The sequence below is a fragment of the Pollicipes pollicipes genome, unplaced genomic scaffold (assembly GCF_011947565.3).
Source record: "Pollicipes pollicipes isolate AB1234 unplaced genomic scaffold, Ppol_2.1 Scaffold_5724;HRSCAF=6776_pilon_pilon_pilon, whole genome shotgun sequence".
Taxonomy (NCBI): Eukaryota; Metazoa; Arthropoda; class Thecostraca; order Pollicipedomorpha; family Pollicipedidae; genus Pollicipes; species Pollicipes pollicipes.
Window position 1 is genome coordinate 55,484,820 of NW_023596746.1, and position 17,243 is coordinate 55,502,062.

Below are 17,243 nucleotides of genomic sequence, written 5' to 3' on the forward strand. Positions count from 1 at the left end.
TGTGGGCGCTGATGTTCGCGGCTGAGTGGTTCTCGTGTAAGCCTTTGTCGTTACAATACGTCCTGACTTACAATAGCCAGCCCCAGACTGCGATGGCATTGCATAGGGGAGACGAGCTACCTGGCACGCCAGGCGTCAGCACCCGTCGAACGCATGGCCGCGGCGTTACTGAAAGAGATGAATTATCTATAGCTGCCTCATTGAAAGACCGCCTTCACTAACGACCAGTAGGAGGCTTAATGACCGAGTGGTTGCCGCGCCCAGGAGGCGTAACGGCCGAGTGGTTAGCGCACCCAGGAGGCGTAACGGCCGAGTGGTTAGCGCGCCGGACTCCCGCGTGGGGGCCCGGGTTCAAATCCCGGTTGCGAGGTGGCTCCTGAGCACTGATATGGCGAATGCGGTGGGTGGTACGCCATGGCAGAGGCGCCGCGACGTGCTTCACGTGCGCCGACGCCGCCGCGCCGCCGCGTCGCCGGAGCCGCCACACCCACGGCCGCGCCGCCGGAGCCCCGCTCGCGCCGTGATTGACGGCTCGATCTGGCGACATTTGTTCGGCTGTCCTTGGTCGGGACGGCTGTGACGGCGGGCCGACGCTGTGTCCCTGCGGCGGCTCTCGCAGGCAGTCGTGATGCCGCGGCGCGCGCATCGCCGCGCCATGGAGGCTCGTCCACTCCCGGCGGTACGTGTCATGGCTCTCGGGCGCGCTCACCGGTCACCGCCCGGTCAGGTCTCGTGGGAACATCGACGGGCACGCTGGCGTGGGACAGATGCGCACAGGCCGCGATGTCCCGTCGCGTTGCGTGCTCTGTGGTGAAATTGCTGAATATCGGTGCGATGGTGGAGCCATCTGTTGGTGCGCACATGGCGTCAGGTGTCTATCGTAATCGTGGTATGCCTTTTGGGTCTGTACAAACGTGACCAAGAGGAGCAGGAAGGAGGTTTACCCTCTGCCGGCTCGGCCGTGCGTTTCAACGGCTCAGTGAGCGGGCAGGTATCGTTTTATCACACGGTCTATCGGCTCTCTGGTGTGATGTTGCTTCGGGTGTCAGCCTTACAGTGCTGCAGGCAGAAGCGAGCCGCCGAGGAACGTTATCTGAAGCTGGTCGCTGGGTCTGCAAGCTTCGCGCCACAGGCCATTAAACACCAGTCTAATTTCAGATCGCGTGCGTGGTCTTGGTGTTGACGACGATAGGCCTGGAGAGCGTGATGTGTCAACTCCTCGGACTCCCGCAATTGACTCAAACGGTGAGAAAGCGCGTTGTATGCGCTCATACCCGGCCAGTTCCATTAGCGTGCACATAGTGCCATGGCGCCATGCACATGATGACGCATGGCGATCGTGGCAAAGGGTGTGCGCCGTTTGTCGTTCTCAGACGTGAACAGTCCATCTCCAGATGTGGACTCGCTTCCTTTACTCACGGCCTCACCCGATTGGCGCAAATCCGTCCCACTACGGCATGCAGCGGGCACCGGCGGTGAGCCGCCTAGAGCGCCGCCCTAGACCTCCGGCCCGCACGAGCGGCCGCCTGTGCGCACAAAGAAGGTGATGAGCCGCCTAGAGCGCCGCCCTGGCCGGGGCGGTCCGGCCTAGACCTCCGGCGCGCACGAGCGGCCGCCTGTGCGCACAAGGAGGGTGATGAGCCGCCTAGAGCGCCGCCCTGGCCGGGGCGGTCCGGCCTAGACCTCCGGCCCGCACGAGCGGCCGCCGGTACGCACAAAGAAGGTGCTTGTGCGGGGTAAGGCTGGGCACCTGAGGTCTCACGGGTGGCCTTGCTGTTGCCCCACAAATTGATTAAATTTTACTCATTAATGAATTAAGCCTCACCATCTAATCCTCACTAATTAATTATAATTAGACCGAATAAATACCATCCTCCTTCAAGCCCCGCCCGGTATCTCAGTTGGTTACAGTGTATATCCCCCGGTTCACTTACATTTGGCAGGGCAGGGTCGGGTCGCTTTAAGCGCTGCTTAATTTGCCCTTGACTGGGATGACCTAAGCTGGTGATAGCAGCCGCACGAAAGGTCAGGTGGTGGTGGGCGTGACGGGACGGGCCGAACACTACGCACGTTGACCTTTCGATTCAAAATTCTCCGCTGACCCAGATTTCACTATTGGATGGCGGCATGGTGTCAGGGCTTACGCAACAAACACTGCTTAGCGTCGGCACTGATCCCAGAAATACATCCTATGAAAAAGTTCGAACTAAATATGTACAGAAAGACAAACACACGTCCACGGCCCGGAAATGACTCAGCTGCCGTTGCGAGGCCCGCCCACCAGCACCACACGGGGCGTCCCTCCACCGCGACCTTTCACGGCGTGCTGTACACCCGCTCGGCGCCTGGCGACAGGGATGCCGCGCGGATGTACAGACCTGGCGACAGGGGTGTCGTGCGGATGTACATACCTGGTGACAGGGGTACCGCGCGGATGTACAGACCTGGCGACAGGGGTGCCGCGCGGATGTACAGACACCGGGGTGCCGCGCGGATGTACAGACCTGGCGACAGGGGTACCGCGCCGATGTACAGACGGATGTACAGACCTGGCGACAGGGGTGCCGCGCGGATGTACAGACCTGGCGACAGGGGCCGTGACGGTCGTCTGACCCCGGCCCTGTTTCAGCTGCTGCCGGGTCTGGGTGCCCTACCTCGGCCGCCAGCTACGCCCGCCGCTGCTGGTAGGTCACGACCTTGACCCGGCGGTCACGCGGGCGGCCGCGGGATGCATGTGAGCTCCATCGTCGATCAACAGCTGACGACGAGATGATGATCGGGCCTGCTGACGAATGACGTCATTTTGCGGCCGGGGTGGCGATGTCTCGAAACTAAGAGTCTCGATGTCTCGATGTCTCATTTTTACCCGTAACACAATAGTTACAAACGTACATTCGAGCGCTGTTTTTAAAATGACTTGCCGCGGTCCCCACTCCGTGACGGAGCCCCTGGCGGAGCTGTATGCGTGCTGCGGGGCTGGCAGTGCAGGCGGTCGAATGACCGAGCGCTGGTGTGACGTGCCCTGTACACCGTCGCAGCTCGCCCACGCCCTGCGGCCCGGCCAGAAGCCCTGCGTTCGGCGCGGTGCGACGCCCAGAGCAGTGCGCGCGCTCGTCGCTGTCAGGACGGCGCTGGTCGCGGGCTGGCGGCGCCGCGTCAGACGCGTCATCACATGCCTCCCCTGTCCCCTGCAGTCGCGCCGGTCCAGAATCTGGCATCGACGCTCACCCAGCTGCCCGGCCTGGCTCAACTGCCCGGAGCGCAGCAGCTGCCGACAGTGCCCGGAGCGCAGCAGCTGCCGACAGTGCCGGGAGTGTCGCAGCTGCCGACGGCGCCCGCCGCGAACCCGGCGGGGCTGCTCCCGTCCCTCCCGACACCCCTGGCTGTGCCGCGGGTGACCCTCCCGGCTCCAGCAGGCACCGGTCAACAGGTCAGACGGCTCTGTCGGCCCGCCGGGTACGGGCCAGCAGGCGGCGGTCAACAGGTCAGACGGCCCTGCCGGCCCGCCGGGTACGGGCCAGCAGGCACTGGTCAACAGGTCAGACGGCCCTGTCGGCCCGCCGGGTACGGGCCAGCAGGCGGCGGCCGTGCGGCTGCCGGCCCGGCGGCCCGCTGCTGGCGGACTGGCAGCGTCGTGCCCGGTCAATACCGGGGCAAAGTTTGCAGGTGGAAGCAGACGGCTGGAGCATGAGATTGGCCCGAGTAATGTTGCGATACGACAGGTCAACCGGTCAGTCAGAGCTGCCTATCATCACATCAGCGAAATTGAACCTGCTTTTAAACAAACAGCTTGCTTTGTCACCATCTTTATCACAGTTCTCCTAAGACGAGATCTTCCTCGCCCCTGTCTTTGTCGCTACACCTGCCAGAGGCACCGTTTCTTGAACGTTCGAAATGCGTTAAATCTCAATGGGAGTTTGTTTCACACCTTTAGCGCTGAGCTAACAACCAAGTGGCTTACCACATGTATACTTTCTTCACAGCCATCCACTCTTAGACTGATGACGAACACCCTCAGGCAGTTGAACCAGCAGCTCACCAACATCAGAAACCAGGTAGGGCAACAAGGCACATCATGTGCTCACAATGGCCCAAACAAGGAGGATTGTAGGTGTGTGGCATAGCTATGTCATATGGATTAAACCACCGTCATCAAATCAGTCTTAATGTCATCACTGACATACATACATAAAGTGGTTGCCTTTAACAATATGCTCAGCCGTTCTTCGTGCGTCAGCCATCTCACCGTTGATATCTAAGGCTTAGAATCCGTTAAGTGCATTTACGAGGAGTGGTGTGCATATAAATGAGACAGTGCTAATAGCCTTATTTCTCGTAGAACTAAGGGGAGAATAAAGAGAGAGAGAGAAAAAAAAAGAGAGAGAGAGGGAGAAAGAGAGAGAGAGAGAGAGAGAGAGAGAGAGAGAGAGAGAGAGAGAGAGAGAGAGAGAGAGAGAGAGAGAGAGAGAGAGAGAGAGAGAGAGAGAGAGAGAGAGAGAGAGAGAGGGGAGAGAGATGTGATATTTCGGCTCAATGACTTTATCCAAATGAACACTTAAAATGTTTAAAATGCGTGAAATGTCAATTGGGGCTTGTTTTAATAAAGGCATTTGACAGAAATATCGCATTCATATTTCCATTCTCCTGTTTATTCCACGAGGAATAAGGGCGAATGTGAAGGAATAGGGTTAGCAAAGGTGTCTCATCTCTAAACAGTTTGTTGGTGACTTTTTACTGAATAGTCACATTTCCATTCACTGATGCATAAAAAAATCGACAGCAATTAGAACAATGTCAATCAATATGCCGTTCTTTTAAGTCTCTGTAAGATGGCGAGCGTCACATCTGTATTACAATGGGCGTGCTGAATCTCGAGAGAGACCACCTATTCCGGCCGACACTCGCTCTTTGTTGTGAGTTATAGCGTCTGCGCCCCTCGGTTCAGCACCAGGCTCGGTCGACGGAACTGGCCATCACGAGCCAACGCCGTGGTCTGACCTGACCTGACATGACCTGACCGCAGCTGTCGACGGTGGGTGGGCTGACACCATCCGGCGTGAGCCTGCTGCAATTCCGCACCACCCCGGCCATCATCAGGCAGGGCATCCAGGCCGTCCGAAACCTGCAGCAGGTGGCTGCCAGGTAACTCTGACCACACCCCGCGCTGTTAACAGGCCCAGAAAGCGTCTGGCAGAGAACACCATCCTCCTTGCGCGCAGTAAACAGGCCCAGAAGGCGTCTGGCAGGGAACACCATCCTCCTTGCGCGCAGTTAACAGGCCCAGAAAGCGTCTGGCAGGGAACACCAACCTCCTTGCGCACAGTAAACAGGCCCAGAAGGCGTCTGGTAGGGAACACCATCCTCATGGCACGCAGTTAACAAGTGCGGTAAGCGTCCGAACCTAGCCTAACGTAACCCAAGCCTACCTAACCTAACCACACCATCCTCACGGTGCACCGCAAACAGCTCCCAGCAAACGTCTGACAGACGCATGGTTGTAAGAATAGGGGGAAGGGAGGCCTTACCTCCCACTTTTCGAGGGAGGCAGCAGTTTTAACTCCCCCCCCCCCCCCACTTTCCAGATTAAGGTTGCGTTTAGCTTACTTTTGCACCACGTTAAACGTACATGCCGATTTGCCTAGTTCACCAGGCATCTTCCCCATGATGCGTCATCTTTTTCGTTTGCTTATTGGCCATCGCTTAGTGTCACAGCCACAGGCTGACGCCGCGCGGCCCATGGAGGCTGTAAGGTCGGGCGTCGAGGCTGTTGTTACTGTGACTTGCGAGCGTGCATGTTCAAAAACCATATTGCAGTTTTTATCAGTATTCAGTTCTGGCTGAATCTTGAACATTTCAAGACGAACATGGATTAGCCATGTTAATACAAATTTGGGATCCCATTTCATCCACAATCTACGTTCAGGGAGTCCTCAATATCTCTGAAGAGCAAGTAAAAAACGCGGAACTGTAGTATATATGACAATAGACCACCCGCGGCGATCAGGCATGTTATTGCGTCAATGAGGGTTCCTTTGCTGATCCGGAGCCAACTGCGCGGGTCACAAGACTTCCCGTGTCAGGGATGGGGACAATATGATGTGATATATCCTTCTCATGGCCTCCGGATCGACCGGGAGATCCCGCCCCGTGTCACCAGAATGACAGCCAGAAGACGCCTCGCGATGGGGCAAAGTGGTCCTTTGGCCCTTGACTGGAACCGGTAATGTACCCCTGGTGTTCTGCTCAAGCGGACCCTTATGCAGAAGGAAATAAGGGATCTCACTATTGCTGAGTAGAATAGGGCTCTCATTATTGTTGAATAGAGTGCGTCGGAATGAATTTAAAAAACGAGCAAGGTCATTCCATGTATGCCTGAGAACGTTCACTTGTTCAGAATGGGTAAGTGAAAAAATGACAGAAAGATTTGGACATGCCCGCCCGTAACCTGGAGAGCAAGGATAGCGATGGCCTGGGTTGCAGCATCCGTAAAGCCGAAGGGTTTCGGCCACTGCAATGCCGCCAGACGGCGGGCGCCGTGTTAATCTGTGTTCTGGACAGATTAATAGTAACAGAAACACAAAAATGGGGATTCTACCTTTACTCTTTCAGTTCCATCATCAAATTCCAGCACCACTTCGCGGCGCTTTAAGCGCCAGTCTATTGTTATCGGTTTGAAAATAAGACACGTGAAGTATGCGCTCAAAATGTCTTCTTAATGTAAGATGTGATGTCCTCGAGCGTTCAAAGATGCTTCTCGCAGAAGCGTCGTCATTTTCGCCCACCCATTGACCACAGCTCAACATCAGCTGCTGAGCCGACGCTACGCGGCCTACGGAGACTGCAACGCCTGGCGCCGAGCCCTTTGTTGCTAAGATTTGCGAGCGCGCATGCTAAAAAGTCACGTCACATAAATTGCATCAGTTATCAGTTCTGCCCGAATGTGAAACATTTCCAGACAAACATGGCTTGGTCATGTTAGTGCACATTGTTGACCACTCGATTTACAACCAAATTTTCATAATCAAATTTCGATCAAACATATCGACCTTCGTGATGTCCTTAATGCCTGTAGAACCCAGATAAAACATTCTGACAGAGCTTCTGAATTCTACCGGTTTATAAAGAGGCCACTAAACCATTGTAAATTGAGGGCACCAGTGATGTATTCAATGCAGTCGTTGAACGCCTGATTTCAAGATGCAGGCAGAATTGATCTCACGGTAGCTTCTGGTTTCTGTTCTGGTTGCAAGGTAAAAATAATGAAACGAAGAAGACCGTATCTCATGTGAACAGTAAGCTATATACGGGGATTTTGGGGGACACCATAAGAGGGGCTTTTGTCAACCCTGCGCTCCTCCTTAGGCAGGCTCTGGCTACGCCCCTGTCTACACACAACAGCAGATCAAGTCTACGTTGAATGATGGTCAATTAAATGTCCGTTGGGCCAGTTCACATATAAGGCAGGCAGCTTCCCGGAGGTTTTTTCTGGGGTTGTCTAGTGTAAGGGAAGATAATTCGGGAAAAGATACTATTGCAAGTGTCCAGCATTCTTCACACACCAGTAAGTAGCAATGCTGATCCAGAAATATGCAACAAAGCAGCCATAAGATTAGTTCGCAGTCAGGCATGCGGAAGATAGCCGGGGCTAGGCAGTGGCCGCCGACGGCGGACGGGAGCTGGGCTCAGAAAAATAAATCATTTCAGAAGGGCCTCCATTCTGCGGCCTGGTTGTTAAAGAAGAATCTCCAGTTGTAGGGCTTTTGTCACCTTGCTCTTGGCAGATTCAAGCTCCCGAATTTGTGTCTGCCTAAAATGCTGTGACAAGCCTTATCTCTTGAAAAGGAGCCAGCGAAATGAAGGCGCATAAAAAATCTGTCACACTGTGAGCCATCCATTCACATTCAAAATTCTCACCAGCCTATGCTCAGGCCGTATTTTGGCAACTAGCCTGTGAAGGCAGATACCCCCTCAATGACCCAAAATGCCTACGCTCTCGTGTAATTTTGCGTCCCAAGAAAGGCAATGTTGAAATGGACAAATAATCTTGGGAAGCTGGATAGCATAGATGAGTCGATTTTGTTATTTCCTGAATGACATGAATGAGCCGAATGGGTAAGACTGCGTACCAATGAAAAACAGCTCTGGATGCATATCTAGCATAGCAGCCGTGACATTTTAATAAAGAGCGATAACAAGCTCCATCTCTATCCCCCCCGCCCCCCCGGTCATCGGGCCTGCTTTCCAGAAACGTTCCTAAAGTACGCTCTGAGCTTGGCCCCCCAACACTTTTTGAAATGTTCCTACGTCTATGGACAGAGGCACCCGTCTACCCAGCGCTCAGTCTACAACATGTCAGCCGCAGCAGAAACCGGTAGGCAATTCCTTCCCACCCCCAAAGCACGCTGAGTGAACGCGGTCCATTCTCAGCCCAAGGTTCTATATTAGAGGGCGATGCTGGATGACAGGCTGCATTCGTTGGTTCCTGACTGAAGCCAACTAAAAACACTTAAGAGCACGTGTCATTCGTTGGTCGCTGGTCTCTGTTGATCTTGGCTCTGGATACTGAAAACTGCGACGCGAGATCATTGGGCCACTAAACGCCATCCCGAATACAGCTGCCTGCAAGCTGCCTTACTCACGAGCCTTGCCGTAGTCCGTGGTTGCGCCACTCGGGGCCGGCAGCCGGTGTGACAGTGTCCGTAGTCTCTGCCAGGGCCAGCAGCTGCCCGTGTCGGAGCTGGTTACGTCACCCGGGGGCCGACAGCCGGTGTGCCTGTGTCCGTAGTCTCGGCCAGGGCCAGCAGCTGCCCGTGTCGGAGCTGATCTACCCCTCTGCCATTCGGACCGTTCTGAACGGCGCCAGCGCCCAGCCGACGGACAGCAGTAAGTGGGCGGCACGTGCCGACTACACAGCAGGCGCTCCAGCCAAGCGGCGGTGCACATCGGGACTCCTGTGCTCATTTGATAGCCAACACCAGGCGATATAATGCATGCCATTATGTGCTGCCCCAAAGTGACACTTGCACGAGCGTGCGCGTGCAACTTTCGCTTCGGGAGACGCTACTCGAGCGTTAACGTCACTTTGGGAGACGCTACTCGAACGCTTATGTCACTTTAGGAGACACTACTGGAGCGCTGACGTCACTTTGGGAGACGCTTCTGGAGCGTTGACGTCACTTTGAGAGACGCTTCTGGGGCGCTGACGTCACTTTGGGAGACGCTACTCGAGTGCTTATGTCACTTTGGGAGACGCTACTGGAGCGCTGACGTCACTTTGGGAGGCGCTACTCGAGCGCTGACGTCACTTTGGGAGACGCTACTCGAGCGCTTATGTCACTTTGGGAGACGCTACTCTAGCGCTTATGTCACTTTGGGAGACGCTACTGGAGCGCTGACGTCACTTTGGGAGGCGCTACTCGAGTGCTTATGTCACTTTGGGAGACGCTATTCGAGTGCTTATGTCACTTTGGGAGATGCTACTGGAGCGCTGACATCACTTTGGGAGACGCTACTGGAGCACTGACGTCACTTTGGGAGGCGCTACTCGAGCGCTGACGTCACTTTAGGAGACGCTACTGGAGAGCTTATGTCACTTTGGGAGACGTTACTGGAGCGCTGACGTCCCTTTGGGAGACGCTTCTGGAACGCTGACGTCACTTTGGGAGGCGCTACTCGAGCGCTGATGTCCACAGCGGATGTTTTAAAAGGCAGGCAGCGGCACACGACTGCGGTCGGCTGTGTCGGGCCTCGATCCGAAAGCGTCACATATGAATGGCTCATCTGACTTGCTTGACTCCCGCACCTTATCTCGTCCAATGTAAGACGCCCACTCGGCCATCGTCAGGGACCGGCCAGACCTCACGCATCGCCTGCGCCACTACGAGACCCACGTCGTGCGGTCGCGGTCCGTATCGCACCATGGACGGCACGTGCAACAACGAGGCGCAGCCATTATGGGGCAGCGCTGGCACTCCCCTGATCCGGATCCACCGCAGCACCTACCCCGACGGTCGGTCACCGATCCTGTCACGTACCGCACCGTCGAGGTCGCAGCCACGGCTGTCCGCGTACGGCAGGCGGTGGCGACGTGCGCATGCGCCGCAAAGTTTGACATGGTTTCGCTCTCAGCTGCTTCAGATGTGGGAGGGGAGGAGATACAGAATGGTGCACTCCGGAGCGTACGCATGCGTTGACGCGTTAATTTGGACCGTTGTAGAGCGTCCGTGCTTTTCAGTCGCGAGTTGGATGACTAAGTTAGTGACGGTGTCCTCAAGCATGCTCTCATTTGGTTCACGTCGAATGCTTCATTGTGTTCAGTGATGCCGTTCCCGTGATCTCCCCGTGTAACTTCCCCTCTGAACGCAGAGCCCTAGTTCCCTTGCGAGGTGCCCCGTCGCCCGATTACTTCCCCTCCGATCGCGTCCCGCGCCGGCGCCACCGGCCGCCGCCGGCGGCGCTCACCTGACGCCGTCCCGGCGGCCGGCAGGCATCCTGCAGCCCCGCACGGCCGGCGTCGGCGGCACGCCGCTGCCGTCGGCGAGGCTCATCAGCGCGCGCTGCACCCGCGTCCGCGAGGGCGTCGACTCGCGGACGCACACCCTGTCCGTGATGCAGTGGGGGCAGTTCCTGGACCACGACATCACGCACGTGCCCGTCCAGAGGTCGAGTGAGTATGCACGCGGGTGGCACTACCGCGCGCACGGACGCCGGGTGACTGCGCGCGGGAGCAGCCCAGCCCAGCCTTGCTTCAACGCAAACTCGTGTGTGTGTGTGTTGTGTATCTTTGAACCCTCCTCGCTCGGCAACCTTCCGCCTTGAGCTGTGTGCCGTAAATCATCTGCCTCGACTGGCACTGGATTGCCAAAGTTCCGACCTTGCTCTAACGGTATGGGCACTGAACGGCCATCGGTCAGACCGCCACTGCTCGTCGCCTCCAGACTCGACGACCGGCCTGGACTGCTGCACGCGCGGCGTGCCACGGGACGTCGTACGTCGCCTGCCTGAGTGTTTCCCCATCGAGGTTGCCGCCAATGACCCGTTCTATGCGCGGCACGGGGTGCGCTGCCTCAACTTCCTGCGCAGCATCCCGGCGCTGGGCCGCAGCTGCGTCAATGAGCCGGCCCAGCAGGTAGGCGGACAGCGCCGCCTCTGAGCGGCGCCTCCGAGCCTGCGCCCAGCGCAGGCACGGCTGCTGTCGCCGTCGTCAGCTGTTTGGACTGGCGGCTGTGTGGTTACTCTGGGGCAGGGCGTGATAAGGCGCCTCTGCCTGCGTATTCGCTTGGAAGGGACATCATCATAGGACATCATCACGGGACATCATCATGTCCCGTCCTGCATAGTTCGCATGAGAAAACGCAGCAGGTCGCTGGGTTCCACTAACAGAGCCGGTGTCAGCTGTCACGTACATTAGAACAGCAGCGTGCAGCAGCGTGGCGCCTCTGGTCATCCGTGGCGCCCTGACGTCACTCGGCGTGTGTCGGCCACCCTCAGCTGAACCAAATCACGCACTGGATCGATGGCAGCAACGTGTACGGCAGCGACTTGGCGGGCCTGGCGCAGCTGCGCCGGGGCCGCTCCCGCCGCCTGCGGCTCTCCCGCGACGGCCGGCTGCCGCGCCTGCCGCACGGTGCCGAGGGCTGCGTCGAGAACGCCGGCAACGGCATCTGCTACCGGGCAGGTGGGCATATGGGGCGGGAGAGTGTTACCGGGCAGTTGGGGAAACGGGGCGGGAGAGTGCCACCGGGCAGGTGGGGAGGTGGGTCAGGGAACTTTTACCGGGCAGGTGGGGAGACGGGGCGGGGGAGTGCCACCGGGCAGGTGGGGAGGTGGGTCAGGGAACTTTTACCGGGCAGGTGGGGAGACGGGGCGGGAGAGTGCTACCGGGCAGGTGGGAGACGGGACGGCCGACTGCTACCGGGCAGGTGGGGAAGTGGGTCAGGGAACTTTTACCGGGCAGTTGGGGAAACGGGGTGGGAGAGTGCTACCGAACAGGTGGGGAGGTGGGTCAGGGAACTTTTACCGGGCAGGTGGGGAGACGGGGCGGGAGAGTGCTACCGGGCAGGTGAGAGACGGGACGGCCGACTGCTACCGGGCAGGTGGGGAGGTGGGTCAGGGAGCTTTTACCGGGCAGGTGGGGAGACGGGGCGGGAGAGTGCTACCGGGCAGGCGGGGAGGTGGGTCAGGGAGCTATTACCGAACAGGTGGGGAGACGGAAGGGCGGACTGCTACCGAGCAGGTGGAGAGGTGGGGCAGGGGACTGCTACAGGGTAGGTGGAAAGGTGGGCAAGGGAACTGCTACCGGGCAGGTGGGCAGAATGCGTCTACTTCCTGACGCTCAAGCCGACGTACAAGTGGCGTTTTTGTACTTTTCTGTGTTTACCTTGAGCGCATCCTGGTACATTTTGCTCTTTTATGGCCGTTGCGGTAAAATGAACGCGGTGAAAATTTGAATAAAAGTCCTGCGCGTCGTGCGCAAACAGCCGCACACACACATTATCACACAGTGCCAAGCCAATCTGCTCTCTTATCGTATTTTTCAGTCACAAAACGGACGAGCAGCCGGTTTAGATCGCTCAAAACGTGGCGCACCAGTTGAAGTCCGCACGCCGTCCATAAAACCGATCCCCGCGTAATGTGAGCGGCCTCCGGACGCCCGTCCTGCATTGGAGCACTGAATTTCCGTGCGTCGTAGGACGTGCTTCGAAAATATACAACACACACAAACGGCCTTATTCATCCGTTCATCGGATGATTGGTGACGCTCGTCCATGCGATGACGTGCGTTGTGGCCGCAGGCGACTCGCGCGTGAACGAGCAGATCTCGCTGACGCTGATGCATAACATCTGGGCCATCATGCACAACCACATCGCCGACCGTCTGAAGAGGCTGAACCCAGCCGCGTCCGAAGAGGACCTGTTTCAGGTAGCGTTGCAAGCCCGCAGTCACGCAGGTGTTCTAGTGCCAGACTGCTTGCCCTTGTTAGAATGGCGTGGGCGCTGGCTTGGCCAGGTTAACCACTCTTATTCGAGCCTCACAGAGGCATGCTTGGTCGGGGGTTGAATTTGCCACGGACTCGAGCAAAAACCCGCTTCCCAAGTTATTTATCATGGAATGTCTAGCACCTTAACCCAGTGACAAACGATGCAATGTGAAATATTTAAGATGAACATGAAAAAACGGACGACAGTACCGTAGACAGGTGCTGGGCGCCGGCCGGTGCTGACCACGGTCGACACACGTGATCACGCGCCTGTTTCAGGAGGCCCGGGCCCTGAATGTGGCGCTGATGCAGAAGATCACGTACGAGGAGTGGCTGCCGATCGTGCTGGGCCCGTCGTTGGTGCGGAGGCTGCGGCTGGACCGGCCGGCCCGCTACATGCCCGCCCTCCACCCGGGCATCATCAACGAGTTCTCCGCGGCCGCCTTCCGCTTCGGACACTCCCTGGTGTCAGGCGTGGTCAAGTACGGGTCCACACGCGGGAGCGACCCGCTGGGGGCCACACATGAGGACAGGCTGGTATGAGCCCTTGTACGGGACCTGTGCGGTAGGGGGCCGCACATGAGGACAGGCTGGTATGAGTTCTTGTACAGGAGCTGTGTGGAGGGGTCCACACATTGGGACAGACTGGTATGAGTCCTTGCACAGGAGCTGTGTGGGGGGGTCCACACATTGGGACAGTCTGGTAGAGGTCGTTGGACAGGGGCGTGCGATGGGGGTTCACGGCTCGGCGCGATATGTACCGGTCCACGCGAGGGACAATGCTGCTTGGGCCCCACAGCGCGGTCGTCCAGTGGCAATACAACACAGCGCGGTTGGATTTCACTGAAGGAGCGGTCCGTTATGGGTCCAAACAAAGCCGGTCGGATAAGGTATTGCTCCACAATTCACGCATATGAGCTGTTCGGTGGGAAGCACCGGGACTGTCCGGTACAGTCCGCTCGTGTCGCTGCTGTTCGGCACAATGGTCCACATCGAAGCCTTTCATTAGGCGGCCAGTGACAGGAGCGAGCGCCAAGGTGGCAGGGCAGCAGTTTTAGTCAGTTCACTCTCTGTTCTTTCCAGTCCCCGGCCTCGAGCTAGGCCCCTGGCAGAGTGACACGAGGACACACATCTGTGCTCTCAGACGCCCCTGGCACCACAGGCCGTCGAGTTGACGTAACAGCCAGGCTCGGTCGGTCGGCGAGACTGGTTCAAACTGGTGCCGGCGAAAGCTTTCTACAGCGGGAATCGAACTCAGCCTCCACCGGCCTGCCGGCAGGGTGGCGGGCGGGAGCCGGCCGGTGCGGCTCAGTGACGTGTTCTTCAGCCCCGGCGCCCGGCTGCAGGAGCGGGGCATGAGACTGGCCGTGGCGCGCAGCCTGGTGCAGCAGCCCGGCCAGGCCATGGACACTACGTTCTCCGGCGAGATCGTCGGCAAGCTTTTCCGCGGCCGGCACAAGGTCAGTCCGCCGCCTGGCAGCCGACCAGGTGGCCCGCTTTGTGACTCTCCCATTGTGGTGCTGTCATGGTGGCTTCGGGTTATGGTGGATAGCCGTGATTTTCGTAACACAGAATAGTGTTTCTCAGGTTTGCGACACCTGATAAGCTGTCCATAATTTTTTGTGAGAAACGCTCTGAGAATTACAACACCCATTCGACAAACCGGACCGTACGCCAATGTCAATCTTAGTTGCTGACGTAAGATCTCTGTCCCGTGAAAAGATGCTTCTTCTCTCCTGGTACGCTGTTAGAGTGGGCATAACTGATCATCCGGAAATTAAAACGGTCTTGCTGTTTGCTTTTCTTCCATTATACAGGTTACGGAAAGAAGCGAACAATTAACGCGACTGCATCATTGGGTAGTAGTTCCTACATTTTCGTTCCGGCAGTTCCTTCCTCAGTTAACCAGACGCGGTCATCTGATTAAAAAGGCATGCTCAGAGAGAGAGAGAGCGATGCGCCCCTGCGCTCACTGCGCGGTCGTGGCAACAGTCCAGTGTCCGCTGAAGAGAGAGAGCGATGCGCCCCCGCGCTCACTGCGCGGTCGTGGCAGCAGTCCAGTGTCCGCTGAAGAGAGAGAGAGAGCGATGCGCCCCTGCGCTCACTGCGCGGTCGTGGCAGCAGTCCAGTGTCCGCTGAAGCGTCGTCTAACGTGTTGTCGGTGACCCCTCCCCTCTGGCAGCACGGTCTGGACTTGGTGGCGCTCAACATCCAGCGCGGCCGCGACCACGGTATCACCACCTACGTGCAGGCGCGGACCGCGCTCAGGGCCGCCTGTCCTGGCCTGGCGGCGCCCGTCAGCACCTGGCGGCAGCTGGCCGCCGGCATGTCGGCGCGCGCCGTGAGTTCAGCCACGAGCCGGACCGGCGCCGTCACGCTGGCTCGCAACCAACACAGGCTCGTCAGGCCATGTGTGGCGTCATCAGCAGCGACAAGCCGAGAAAAAGTGGTTTTGGCCAACAGGCCCAAGAGCTGAGTTCATTGTTTGTAATGCTGCAGGCATGTGTTGCTGCGGTTTGACGGTGGCAAGCGGGGCACCGCGACCCAGTGACTCGCTCGTGACGCCTCCACGTCCCCCTGATCTGCCCGTGACGGCACCACGTCCCCCTGACCTACCCGTGACGACACCATGTCCCCCTGATCCGCCCGTGACGGCACCACGTCTCCCTGATCCGCCGTGACGGCACCACGTCCCCCTGATCTGCCCGTGACGGCACCACGTCCCCCCGATCTGCCCGTGACGGCCCCACGCCCCCCTGAACTACGTCCCCACGTCCCCCTGATCCGTCCGTGACTGCACCACGTCCCCCTGATCTGCCGTGACGGCACCACGCCCCCCTGATCTGCCCGTGACGGCACCACGTCCCCCTGATCTGCCCGTGACGACAGCGCCCGGTGCCGTGTCGCAGGTATCGCGGCTGCGCTCCGTGTACCGGTCCGTGGAGGACATTGACCTGTACGTGGCCGGGGTCGCCGAGAATCGGGCCGCTGAGGGCATACTGGGCCCCACCTTCCAGTGCATCCTGGCCGAGCAGTTCGCGCGGCTCAAGTACGCCGACCGGCACTTTTACAACCACGTCGGCTCGATGTTCAGCCGGGGTGAGTGAGGCGCCGGCGTCCGCCCACAGGAGTCTAGGAAATGTCTCTGAGCTGTCAGACTGGTGCGGCTAACATTAGCAACCCGCTGTCTTCATGATATACTGACGTTTACGACTTCCTGGGATGTGTAAATAATCGTCCTCTTGTGTTACATATGTCCGTAAACCCATACCGCGTGCGTCAACGGACGCAAGAGCTTCGGGCGCGCGTGCGCGTCGCCCGAGTCTATGCGTTTCAAAGATGCGGTCACCACTGATGACGACCAGCCCCGCGTTGTTTGTGACTATCACGTTCGGTGCGGCCGAGACCACCGCTGTGACGGGAGATGGCTGATGTGCTGCAGCTCAGCTGGCGGAAATCCAGGCCACCACGTGGTCCTCCGTGCTGTGCCACACGTTCCCGGCGCTGCGTACCGTGCCGCGTAACGGGTTCCTCCGCTCCGGGTAAGACCCGACGGCCGCGCCGGCGTCGGCTCAGAGATGCCCCTGACAGTGGCGTTTTCCAGGCTGTGGTAGTGATCCGTGCTCCAGCAGAGTGGTGACCCAAGACAGCGGCTTGGCCGGTCCACCGTCTGTGGACAGTTTCTCGTTCCGTTTTGATACAGCGCTGTTGCCGGACATGTTGACGAGAAGTTTAGCCATGATGATCAGCTCCGATATGTTGGCTAAGACTGATGCGAGCGACTGAAAAGGAAGCGGCTGCTGAGGGAAACACCATGCGATTCCGACGCACTTCAGACTGCGCGGCCCCGACTACCTGCTGTCCCTGTTTCAGCAGAGCACCGGTGCCCTGTTCGCGTGTAGCCTCGCTGAAGATGAGGAGCTGGCGGAGCGTGCTGCCGCGCCGCTGACGGCTCCGCCCAGCGGGAGTCAGCTGAGCCTGGCCGGCACCGTGCGGGGCGGACCGCCCCGGCGCCGACCGGCCCAGCTCACCGGAAGCCACGCTCGGGACGGGGCGCAGGTGCTCCCAGTGACGCGCAGCCGGTCCGCTGGCCAGGTGGCCACACAGCTGTCAGGAATGGACATGTTCTTCGCGGATGCGTAACCAGGCAGAATCACCCTACTTTATTCTAAAACGAACATCGTTTTTTCAAGTCATCCATTTCTCGTGAAATACATTACCAAGCCCCGGAATATTTCGGCAGTAATCGGTATCCCGGCCAGC

General features: G+C 58.3%; 1 protein-coding gene across 1 annotated transcript; it reads left to right on the forward strand.

Annotated features, from left to right (window-relative positions):
* The first annotated feature begins 610 nt into the window (after positions 1 to 610).
* On the forward strand, positions 611 to 17,154 carry LOC119102444 (chorion peroxidase). The gene is made up of 18 exons (XM_037225808.1): positions 611 to 679; positions 1,159 to 1,245; positions 2,630 to 2,684; positions 3,195 to 3,430; positions 3,984 to 4,055; positions 5,024 to 5,142; positions 8,786 to 8,883; positions 9,845 to 10,009; positions 10,487 to 10,666; positions 10,938 to 11,128; positions 11,491 to 11,677; positions 12,795 to 12,922; positions 13,260 to 13,462; positions 14,260 to 14,440; positions 15,163 to 15,321; positions 15,890 to 16,079; positions 16,423 to 16,522; positions 16,854 to 17,154. Exons 1-18 carry the CDS (start codon positions 629 to 631, stop codon positions 16,927 to 16,929), a joined length of 2,478 nt encoding a protein of 825 aa, XP_037081703.1. The 5' UTR covers positions 611 to 628; the 3' UTR covers positions 16,930 to 17,154.
* Positions 17,155 to 17,243: the final 89 nt, after the last annotated feature.